The sequence below is a fragment of the Protobothrops mucrosquamatus genome, unplaced genomic scaffold (genome assembly GCF_001527695.2).
Source record: "Protobothrops mucrosquamatus isolate PMUCROS unplaced genomic scaffold, P.Mucros_1.0 scaffold775, whole genome shotgun sequence".
Classification (NCBI taxonomy): domain Eukaryota; kingdom Metazoa; phylum Chordata; class Lepidosauria; order Squamata; family Viperidae; genus Protobothrops; species Protobothrops mucrosquamatus.
Genome location: NW_015387043.1, coordinates 478,435 through 490,279, shown reverse-complemented (window position 1 = coordinate 490,279; position 11,845 = coordinate 478,435). Strand labels below are relative to the sequence as shown.

Genomic DNA, 11,845 nt, shown 5'->3' with positions numbered 1-11,845 from the left:
TAGTTCTAGGTTGCTTCTCGCCTTGATTAGTTTCCACCCGTTGCTTCTTGTCCTACCTTCAGGCGCTTTGGAAAATAGCTTGACTCCCTCTTCTTTATGGCAGCCCCTTAGATATTGGAACACTGCTATCATGTCACCCCTAGTCCTTCTCTTCATTAAACCAGACATATCAATTCCTGAAACCGTTCTTGTTTTAGCTTCCTGACCCCTAATCATCTCTGTTGCTCTTCTCCACACTCTTTCCAGACTCTCAACATCTAGAGTCTGAACATCAACATATCAAAAGGATATATTTAATTCTCTTTTAATGAAAGATAAGTTTTAACGTGAATAACTCCACCTTCTCTTTTTAACAAATATCTCAAGGGCTGGAAGGAAGAGCCAAGTATTCAACCCCTTCTTAAAACTTATAGTGGGGGACTGATTAGATCTCCAAGGGGTAAAGAGATGGGCGGCCATCCCAAAGGCCCGCTTTGGGACCCAAACCCTTCTGAGGCCACCATGACTCCTCTTCCTGGTGAAACTCCTGAGTAGATTGAATTTGGTAGAACCTGGGGTCCAAGGCATATAAGACATAAATAGGATTATGAATTTAAGCATAGCAAAAGGTTTCTTCCTTTTGTCCAAACTATTGCAAAACCAGAAATAGGATAAGCTTTAACCGAGGGAAGAATGGAAGATCAGAGGCAAAATGCAGGTTCTGTTTTATGGACTCAGGAAGCTGATTTTGCCTGCTGTAAGTCTTGACTCAGAAATAAGCCCATGAAATATGGCTGCTGACAGATCTATCAAGTGAGATCTGCATGTCCACAAGATATACAAGCTAGAACATAGGAGCTAAAGATAGATAATGGGGATAGGGTTTTTTCAAAGTTCACTGGATGAAATATTGATGTGATCCAACACGTTTTCTCTCTCCTTTATCATCTGCTTTTTATGAATTGTGATACAAAATTTCCCCTGAACAAAGGCTTATCTATAAGTAGATATCTTTAGTAGATATCGGCCTTCTACAACTTGATTTTCTCCAGATGTAATTAAACAGTAATTCCCAGTCAGAATTATGAGAAGGCTAAATTATATGGGAAGGGTAAATTATACGACCTTTTTGTTCGCTCTAACAACTTTCTCCTATTTAAAAATGAGTTATATGCAAGAGCACAATGAAAAAGTAGAAGCATACATGTGAATGAGGCCACATTCAGATTTTTAAAATTTAATGTCGATTGCCTCCATGTGAAACAGAAGGTGAATGCACAAAAAGCTAGTGCTAAATAATGCCCGAAGTGATAAGTATTGCAGAAATATTAACCATCATGTTTGTCTGTAGCATTGTGAGCTAGTTCTAAATGCAGTAGAAACTTCTCCCTTTGGACTCTGGACAGCCACTTCAGGCAATGCTCCCCAGTATCTGCAAATTTAGTCCAGGCAGCCTGGGCTGCAAGCCAACAATAACAGCGCAGAGATTAATGAGTCAATGTCACCCACTTTGCATTCCTAAACAGTGAGCAGAAAATTCCTGCGGTAGCTTGCAGACTTAACTCTGATTCCAACAGCATGATCTTCTATGTACTCTCTCATCCTGGGAATGCACTAGAGACTTTTAATAATACCAGTCAGAATTTAAAGGGCAACAAGTATGCTTGGAAAATATTAGCTATGGTGCATAAAAAGGAATACACACACACAAGGGATGAGTAGGAAAAGGTGTCCTTTTGGCACTCCGTACTGGAAACAACTGGAAGCAACTGTTGGAGAAAACCAACTCTTCAGACAGACAGGAGCATAAAAAAGAGCAGGTGTTTCATTATGAGAATCAATAAGACAGAGTACCTGCATCTATTGTTGCTTTATGGAAGAATTGAGCAAAATATGTGAACATCTTTCAGTGAGTCACAACAGCAACAAGGGAGAAAAAAATCAGAGCTGTTATCTATGTAGACTTAAGACTGCTACATCTATTGAATTTCTCTTTATGCTGCCCATGTGTGTTCCTGTCAAGTTCTTTCTTCTCCATTGTGGGAGAATGTAGGTTTGTTTTACCCTTTAAATAGTTACCAAATGAGGCAAAAAGGAAGCTGCAGCCAAAAACCTGCAGAACAAGACTAATCCTGCTGCTTTTAAGCTACCTCATGGCCAGAATAAATTAAAAACTTTTTTCATTTAGTGCTACATTTGGAAGAAGGATATTGTTGGCCTTCTTAGGTTCTATCTTCTGATTGTGGGCCCTTAGAGGTTTTTGGAGTTGAGCTCCATCGTCCCCAGTTACTGGTGACATTCTACTTTTGAGAAAAAGTGATAGCTAGAAATAGGGTTATTAAATAATCCATGTAGGCATTTCCAATGTAATTCCTGATATCATAATAAAAATGTATTGAAAGAGCCCACAAAAGGCTCAACTGAATCCAGTCAGATTCTAGAACCAGATTAGGAAACCTAATGTTTTGGATTACCAAACCAAGTCCCCTTGCTAATGGCCCTACTGGCTGGGAGAAATGGAAGCTGAAATCCCATACAAGTCGAGGGAATTAGAATTGTCTATCTCAGAAAAAGTGCAAAGATGCTTTCTGTGAAGACCTCAAAGTGGCAGGAAACACGCTTCAGTCTCTCCTGTCTCCATTTTAAAAAGGATTTCAGAGAGGGAAGAACTGGAGAAGCTCTCTAGCTGAGACCCTGAAAAGTCTCTGCTGGTCCAGGTATACCGAGCTAGATGGGCAAACATAAGATTCCAACATATGTCAAATAACAACCAAGTATTTTGCTGCTGGTGATGTACTTGAGCCCAGGAGAGAAAAGAATTTTTTTTTGCCTGCATGCATTACAGGACTGCAGTCTTGCTTTCTGTTTCATTCTGGAGTTTTGTCCAAGCGATCCAGCACACAGAATGGTCCGACAGGCGCCAGCATCAGTTCCACCGAAAGAGGTCCTTCCCTTTCATTGCTGCTTTTTTGTTTTGATTATTATTATTTTTTATATTTAAAAAAGACACTCAAACACTTCTAAAAAAACCCCCACATCTTTTCTCAAAATTTTGGTTGTCTAGCTTTGTGCCATAGAAGGAGGAGGAGGAGGAGGAGGAGGAGGAGGAGGAGGAGGAGGAGGAGNAGAAGAAGAAGAAGAAGAAGAAGAAGAAGAAGAAGAAGAAGAAGAAGAAGAAGAAGAAGAAGAAGAAGAAGAAGAAGAAGAAGAAGAAGAAGAAGAAGAAGAAGAAGAAGAAGAAGAAGAAGAAGAAGAAGAAGAAGAAGAAGAAGAAAGACGCTTCCTTTGTTCACCACCCTGAGCAGCAGTCAGATCCACAGGCGCACGAGGAAGAAAGATCCCTCGGTGTCCCTTGACTCCTTTGTGACACTTCAGAGGGAGGCAGCTTTGTGAAACAGCAGAAAAAGAAGCCGGAGCCCCTCATTCGGTAGTGAAGGAAAAAAGCACCATGACAACGATGCCGGCGCAGAGGCAGAAGACTTGTTGCACCGAGTTCCTAGGCAAGGAAAGGAGAAGAAAAAGACAGTCGTGAAATTTACGCCAGGCTCACCCTCTTATTTTTTTTTTAATCTTTCCTGGACCTTCAAGGCAATTACCATAGAATCATTGTATAGAGAAATACAAATAAAAGCTTTTATTTTTTTTAAAAAATAATGATAGTTAATGCTTGTATTTATACAACATGCTTAACTGCGTTAGGTAAAGATCAAACAGGTGCCTTGAAAAGCCACGCCAAGCTTTGGGGTTTTTGGGGGAGGAGATTGGACTTTCCGTGTTGAATTAAACCCAGCCTTTTACTAAGAGCTTATGATTTAATGTATGTCACTAAGGGTTTACGATTCAAGGTTTATGGGAGGCTCGAAAATAGTTTAACTCAGTAACCAAGTTAAATGTGCTGTATGAATGCATTTGAAGTGTCAGACGTGGAGAGGGAAAACTGAGGTTCAAGTCTTCATTTGAACATGGAAGTCCCTGGGTAACTGTAGACTAGTCACACAGCGATGTCGAGTGTGGACTTCTGGGAGCTGAAAAACTAAGATTGAGAAGCACTGCTTTTCTCTCTCTCTCTTTTTGTCTCTCTCTCTCTCTCCCCCACCATCCCTTTACAAGTTGTTGTGGGTACAAAACAGGGAAGAGCTTCCAAAGAAAAGGCGGGTTACAAATCAACTGCAATGCACCAGGGATTATTAGCCGCCGAGGCCCTATGAAAGAAACTTACAACATGGCATCATAGTTTGAATTCCTTTTGCACTTTTCAAAATAAAAGTTTTGACTTGTGCTCTGATGCCACAGAACCCAGTCTTCTGAATTTCCCGAAGAAATCTGAAATGTCTGAAAAAGACGGTTTTCCAGGCAGATTTTTTTTCTTCTGTTTATGATCGGTCATTTTTTTTTCCCTTCAGGAAAGCCCCTACTACTGCAAAGTCCCATTCCCAACACCTGGTAAAGCTCATTAAGAAAAGTGGAAGTGTGGAAAAGTGCTGCAGGCTCAGGCAGTTTGCAGAATGAAATGCTGGGCCCCGGCACCAAACATCTGGCTGAGCTACTTGCAAGTAGTCCTCAAAGAAAGACCACAACTGAGCCCAACATTTCTGCTGCCACGTGAGACAGTTGTTAAATGGGCTTTGCCCCGTTTTATGACCTTTCTTGCCATAGTTGTGAAGTGAACCACTGCAGTTGTTAAGTTAGTAACATGGTTGTAAAATGAACCTGGCTTCGCCCCGTTGACTTTGCTTGTCAGAAAGGTTGTACAAGGCGATCACGTGACTCTGGTATTTTGCGCCCGTCATAAATATAAGTCAGTTGCCAAGCATCCAAAACTTGATCACATGACTATGGGGATGCTGCAACGGTCATATGTGTGAAAAACAGTCATAAGTTGCTTTTTTCGGTGCTGTTGTAACTCTGAGCCATCACTAAACGAACCGTTGTAAGTCAAGGGCTAGCTGTAATAGGCAACCACTGACATTCCTCTGGGCTGGCTGTTTTAATTACACTGCTGCTCACAACCCTGCCTTTGGGGTCAAATTCTCTTTCCAAATTCTCCTCAGGACCAGCTCCACGTGGGTAGCAATCCCCAGCAGCGAAGGCAAAGGAACTTCATAGAGCTCCGTCCTCATTAAAAAGTTATGTCATAAAAGCTTTTCTAGTCTTCGGGGTTTCAAATGACTCTCTTTTGTTATGGCTATTCAAGCTTGTCTTCATTAAAAAAAAAATCATTACAGCAACTCTTACCACAGATTCTTCTCTTCCAAGAGATCCGGCACCACGTTGACCAATGCAATGTACAGGAATCCTCCAGAGGTGAAAGGGAGAATCCAAGCGATGGTTTCCCCTGAAGAGAGGATGAACAGCACGTTACTATCCAAGGGATGCCCATATTTTATATTCTATGCCAGGGGTCCTCAAACTTGGCCACTTTAAGACTTGTGGACTTCAACTCCCAGAATTCCCCAGCCAGCCATGCTGGCTGGGGAATTCTGGGAGTTGAAGTCCACAAGTCTTAAAGTGGCCAAGTTTGAGGACCCCTGTTCTATGCGAACACATTTAGAGCCAAAGGCAATGGAGCTTCTGAGCCATCTGAGGTGCGTTCCAAGAATCTTACCTGTCCCTTTTGGTGACTGAGTACAGATGGCAAAGCAAGCGCCCAGGATGCCTCCAAGAGCTGTAGAAAGTTGTAGCTTGGCTGCACTCCAGCGATCAAATCCAGCCCGGAGGAGAATGACAAAATCCCCCACCTACAGATAGGGAAAATAGACTGTAGCATTCAGGAATAAGGCACCCAGTATGAAAATGGTACGGTGGGCTGTGATATGTTACTTAAGGTGGCTGTTCCAGGGAGGGTGGGGTGACTTTGCTTAAAACCGGGCTCTGGAGGGGGCTAATCAACTGGGGCTTAGCAATTTGCTTGTTTGTTATTTTTATTAAATAAGCAGGAAAACAACAGGAAAAGAAAAAGAATATACAGATAGTCCTCGACTTACAACCATTTGTTTAGCAACCGTTTGAAGTTACAATGGCACTTGTAAAAGTGACTTGCAACCGGTCCTCACACTTATGACCATTGCAGCATCCCTAGGTGTCAAGGTATTGATTTAAAAGCTAACCAGCTTATGTAATGTAAGATGTAATGATGGGGATGACTCAGCAGGGTCGGTGTCTCTTTAAGAGCCTTTGTATAAAGGGAAGGTTCTGCTGATGTGCTCTCCTCTCTTCCATTTCCTGCTGTAATTGTGGTTTGTTGGATCTTGCTGTATTACGTGTATGTATATTGTTCTTGGTGTATAATATTGTAGATGGTGTTAGATAAACCACCATTTAATATAGACCACCATTTACTGTGTTTACTTCTGGGTTATCTCGCACAATAAGACTGTGCACGCTCTGACACTAGGGTCAAATGATCAGAATTCGGGGGCTTGGCAACTGGCGTGTGTTTATGATGGTTCCAGCCTCTCTAGGGTCACATGATCACCATTTGCGACCTTCCCAGCTGGCTTCCGACAAGCAAAATCAATGGGAGGAAGCCATATTCACTTAATGACTGCATGATGCACTTAATGACTGCGGTGAATCATTTAACAACCCTTGGCAAAATCGTCATAAAATTGGGCGCCGCTCTCTTAACCTTCTTGCTTAGGAATGGAAAGTTTGGTTCCAATTGTGGTCATAAGTCAAGGATTACCTGTACATTAAAAAAAAAAAAGTACATAACATAGTAATCCTTAATTCATCTATGCTGTTATTTGTCTTTTTTTTTGCTGTTGTTGCGGTTGCTGTTAATATTATTATTACTGTGCATTAAGCTTTGCGCTAAGGGTGCCCTCATAGTTAAGTAGCACTTAGGAGACAGGGAAAAGAAGGAGAGAGAAAAAAATAAGAGAGGGACTACTGGAATGCTTTTTTTCCTATAATGTCAATAATATTGATATTATGCAAAAGATTATTATGCTGATTATGAATTTTCCCTTCCCCTCCAATTTATGGGCTGAATTTTTCCACCAACCATATCTCAGCTTAGGATTTACTGTGATAAGATAGGCTTGAAACATTTTAACAAATACGTACAATTGAAGAAATTCCAAGATTCAGAGCTGGGGGTAATTAATGACAAAGCCTAAGCTAAGATACAGTGCACTGCTTTTGTCCAACACAGAGTCCTGGAAATGCACTGAAACATCTAGATGTGGTTTAGCCCAGGGGTAGGCAACCTCGGCTCTTTTATGACTCGTGGACTTCAACTCCCAGAATTCCTGAGTCAGCATAGCTGACTCAGGAATTCTGGGAGTTGAAGTCCACGAGTCATAAAAGAGCCGAGGTTGCCTACCCCTGGTTTAGCCTAATATGTCTGGAGAGCACCAGATTGGGAATATGGTTTTTTTGCCTTATAGAAGAAGACAGCTCTTTTGCTTGCTTCATAAGAAGGGATGCTAAGCCATATCTACCATCTACTAACTATACCCTCATTTTGGCAGTGAGGAAACAAAAAGATCAAGATGTGTTCCCATCCACTGATGGCCTTTCCCCTCTCTTCCAATATTAATGTTCACACTGTATTACCAACAGAAGAAAAGGTTTGTCTGCTCGTGGCTTACATCAGTCTGCACAGCTCTGTGTGTTACTGACACAATGTGTATCTACCCAGGATTTCTGCTCAACACGAGCTCAGCTTCCCAGCACACATATTCCAGATGCACTCACCTCGTGGGGTATCTCGTGTAGAAGAATTGCCAGGGTTGTAAGGAGCCCAACCTAAAAATCAAGGAGACAAAACTAGTTACGAGAGATTTTTATAGCTCAATAGGGTAGCACTAGCAGCAATACATGGTTCTCCCTGGACCTTCTCTGGGTAATAAAGAAACAGCTCTTTTATATCCAACAGTGATCTATGCAGCTTTAGCATTTAGAGTACTTATAGGAAACACCCAAGTGGAATTTGGAGGCTTTGTTGTAAATATTGAAGAGGAACATGGAAAAAAGATGAAATTGTTTCCTAAATATTATACACATCTTCTAATGGAGTATGAATAGACAATCTGTGGCCCATAACCTCATGAGGTCCTCAACCTTAAACAACAAAGCCTGAAGATTCCTTCTTCCTGGCCAACTGATCCTTTTAATCATCTACATAGCTAGCTGGCACAAATCACTATCTTTCTGTTGCCATAATCAACAGGAAACTAAACAATCCAAACTTTGCCAGTCATGTGACTATTTGATCAGTTGATTGATGGAATCAAATCAAGGATTTCCTGCTGCTGACAATGCCATGGATCAAGTTATTTGTTTACAGAGAAAGGAGTATGATGGAGAGGAATGAGCTTAAGTGAATACTGTGCGTGTTTGTTGGGTTGCATTAAGTGTATGTGTTACAATGAGCTTTCATGTATGTGATGCCCCCGTTCCCTTAGGTTGGCCATCACATCCTTTCAGGTTTATATATCGTGAGCCACCCAGATTTTGTCTCAAGCTGGATGGCACTGAAATCAAATGAATCATCATCACCCTATGTAATCTTGGGGGCAAAAGTTGTATTTATTTATATATGATTAAAACAGCATCCTGCTTTTCTGTCCACATAACAGTTAAGGCAGCTCACAAAATTAAAATATATATACTATAAAATGAATGAACAAAAAAAGCAATTAATCTAGCAAGCAAGTGACAAATAGTGCTGATCTTTTAAGAAAGATACCATATGAGTCCTACATTTTGCAGCCAGATAGCAGTCTAGTTGCCACCCTTTACATTCAGTACCATTCTTGGACACTTCACAAGAGCAGACAGAGCTCTATGATCTTCTACTACATGTTCAATGTAATTTGTCCTAAGAGTTCTTCCAGTTGCATTTGAAACCTCCTCCGTTGTACTTCATTGGGAAGAAGGCAGATCCTCTGGGCCATCTCCTTATTTCGCAGATCTGCCAAGGCTTTAACTCTGTTGCCAAAATGAAGGCAAGAAATTCCCCAAGCATATTTAGCAAACCCCTGGATCTATTAAGTGCTTGGGCTGGACTATTTTAACTCTACAATGGTTTACAGCAACCATTAATCTAAACTGACCAGACAGTAATCTGTCCAGGAGAATGGAATTAAAACAGTTCCTCCATTTTGGGACCATGGGAACCAATCAAATGCCACACTTGCTATATGTCCTATATAAGTGCAGCCAGAACAAACTGGGCTAGATCGATGGTCATGGTGACCTGCAACCCTAAGCCTTCCTACTTCACAACTTCAATATGAACACTTAAAGTCTTTCAAAACAAGAAGTGTAGAATAGTTGCCTGCCAGATATCATCCTGATTAGCTTATAAAGAGATACTGTTGTGCAACAAGGTGGACAGTGCACCACAGTATCCCTGCACCGCCCAAGCCACAACCTAAAGGTAGCAATAGATATTCAATATAAACAGACTGGATGCTGGATAGAGATGGAATTCTTAGTATGTTCGTGTTAAAAGTAAAGGAAGCAACATATTTGGGAATAGGGCACATGTCTTTTAAAAACATCTTCGTGTTGCTAAAGGAGAGCTGGTGTCCTAAAGAAGTGAACTTACCTTTCTGCTGACCAGGAAGCTGGCTGCCACCGCCAAGCCATGTGTGAAATTATCTATTGTATTGGCCAAGAGATTGAGATATCCACTCATCTGCCCAGGGCAAAAGGGGAGGGGTGAAGAAGAACAAAAAGAAAAGAATTCAGAAGCTTCAGGATTAACCAACATAGAAAGCAGAAAACATTTATTTCATTCCTAGTTTTTGCTTACATGTACCTTAGCTTTTGCATAAATGTTCTTTTGCATAACGTTGCTTGCCACAGATGAGCACAGCTTAATGGCACTCCCATGTATGTATGTACAGGTAGTCCTCAATTTACGACCACAATTGAGCCCGAAATATCTCTTTGCTAAGTGAGTCATTTGTTAAGTGAGTTTTGCCCCATTTTATGACCTTTCTGGCCTCATTGTTGCTAAGTGAATCACTGCAGTTTTTAAGTTAGTAACACAGTTGTTAGGTGAATCTGGCTTCCCCATTGACTTTGCTTGTCAGAAGGTCGCAAAAGGAGATCACATGATCTCGGAACACTGCAACCGTCATAAATACGAACAAGATGGGGGTGCTGCAACAGTCGCAAGGGACGTTGTAACTTTGAACGGTTACTGAATGAACTGTTGTGACTTCTTGTATAGTTGTGCAGAAAGGCACATCTAGTCGAACTGTATGTTTCAATGAATCCTTATGTTGACAGAGCCTGACACAACAGCTTCATGATATAAAGCTAAACACAATATATTTCTATACATTTGAATATAGACTTAGTATTTATGAGCCATTGACAACAATGAACATGACAAGTGCAGATGAATAAACTATAGTTGATTCAGGGTTACTTTTTTTTCTAACTGTAACATTCTTAAGGCAAAAAAAAGGTGATCAATCCCTTCAGCCTACAAGGAAATAAAATCAATACCACAGATAAACAATACTCTGATCCTTCTAACCTCTCAAGTTGTGATTGTTGTCGTCTCTACTTCCAACAACCACTGGGTTTCTCCAAGCAGCTGTCTGAACATTTGAAAATGAAGCTAATTCACTGTTACAAAGAGGGAGAAAGGTATAAAAATATTGAACCAATTTTAACTAGGAGAGACAAGAGTTAAGAAATGGATATTCTGAAAAACAGAAGCCATATATCAACGCAAACAACCTGCTTAAAAGTTCAGCTAAAACTGGAATAGTTATCAAGAGGTTCACAGCATTGCTTACGCAACGATGATCTGCTTGGAAGATTTGTCAGTAGGAAAGTTTTCTTTCAACTTTGTCATTAAAGTCAGGTAGAAGAAAACCTTAATCCAGAAACATTTGGAACAAAGCGCTTTTTACTGATGAAATAAAAAGTGAATTGTTCAGTCATAACCACGTAAGATAGCTCAGAGAAACATCTGAAGAAAAAAAAAGTTTCTTGGCCAACAATTATGTTCTGGGCTTACGTGGCAGAGAGTGGCACAAGAAATATTGTCCCAATGGCACGGTTCCATCTAAACCTCACTGGGTCCTAAAATTAACAACTCATTGTCAGTGAAGAAACTAAAGCTAAACAGAAGTTGGATACTTCAACATGATCTGAAATACACGTCCCAATCAACCATGAGTTATTTACAGGAAAAAATGATAAAGCTTTTAGTAATTTAGTAATAGCCTTCACTTTACCCAGACTTGAATATTATGGAAAACCTGTGAGGAGATTGTGGAATATCAGTTTTAGTGGCCTAGGATAGCTGCAGTACTGCTCATGGGAGCCAGCCTTTGCAGTGAGTAAAAGGGGAAAAGGTAGCTCAGTTTTGGCCTTGAATGGCAGCCAGACTATCATGATGGCTAATGTGCAGACTTGGCTGCTAGCTGGTCTGTTGGGGTGAAATGTTGAGACAGCAGTCCCATAGGTGTTGGGGATTAGAGACGGGGCAGGGGGGGGGAAGAGACCCTCCTCCTCAGTTGTTGAGGGGAATGCTGCTGATTTGGCTAAAAATTGGAAATGGAGAGAGGAAAGGAGAGAAGGAGAGAGAGGGAAAATCTGTCCACAGAGTGAATATAGCGGCTGGAGAGCAAAGTTGGAGAAAGAAGTTAAATGCCTGAGGCAGTTGTCGGTTTCTGACTAAGAAGGGAGAATGTCCAGGTGTGGCTTTCCTGGAGGAAGAGAAATGAAGGGCCAGAGGGACTAAAGCTTTACCCAAGACCCTAGAATAAGAAGGACTGGCTGCAGGCAGTGGAGGAGTGGATCAGCTGTCATGGAAAAGCCATAGCAAAACATTAAAGCCCATTTCTCTTTTTCTCCTCTCTCTCTCTCTCTCTCTCTCTCTCTCTCTCTC

General features: G+C 41.1%; 1 protein-coding gene across 1 annotated transcript in view; it reads right to left on the bottom strand.

The window, feature by feature from the left end:
• Positions 1-3,243: 3,243 nt before the first annotated feature.
• The window catches only part of SLC39A13 (solute carrier family 39 member 13), a 14,292-nt gene continuing 5,690 nt past the window's right edge, over positions 3,244-11,845 (bottom strand). The window contains exons 5-9 of the mRNA XM_015818656.1: positions 9,539-9,628; positions 7,681-7,731; positions 5,585-5,717; positions 5,215-5,314; positions 3,244-3,475 (exon numbers count right to left, since the gene is read on the bottom strand). Coding sequence (XP_015674142.1) covers positions 3,400-3,475; positions 5,215-5,314; positions 5,585-5,717; positions 7,681-7,731; positions 9,539-9,628 — 450 coding nt within the window. The 3' untranslated portion in view covers positions 3,244-3,399. The remainder of the gene's footprint in view (positions 3,476-5,214; positions 5,315-5,584; positions 5,718-7,680; positions 7,732-9,538; positions 9,629-11,845) is intronic.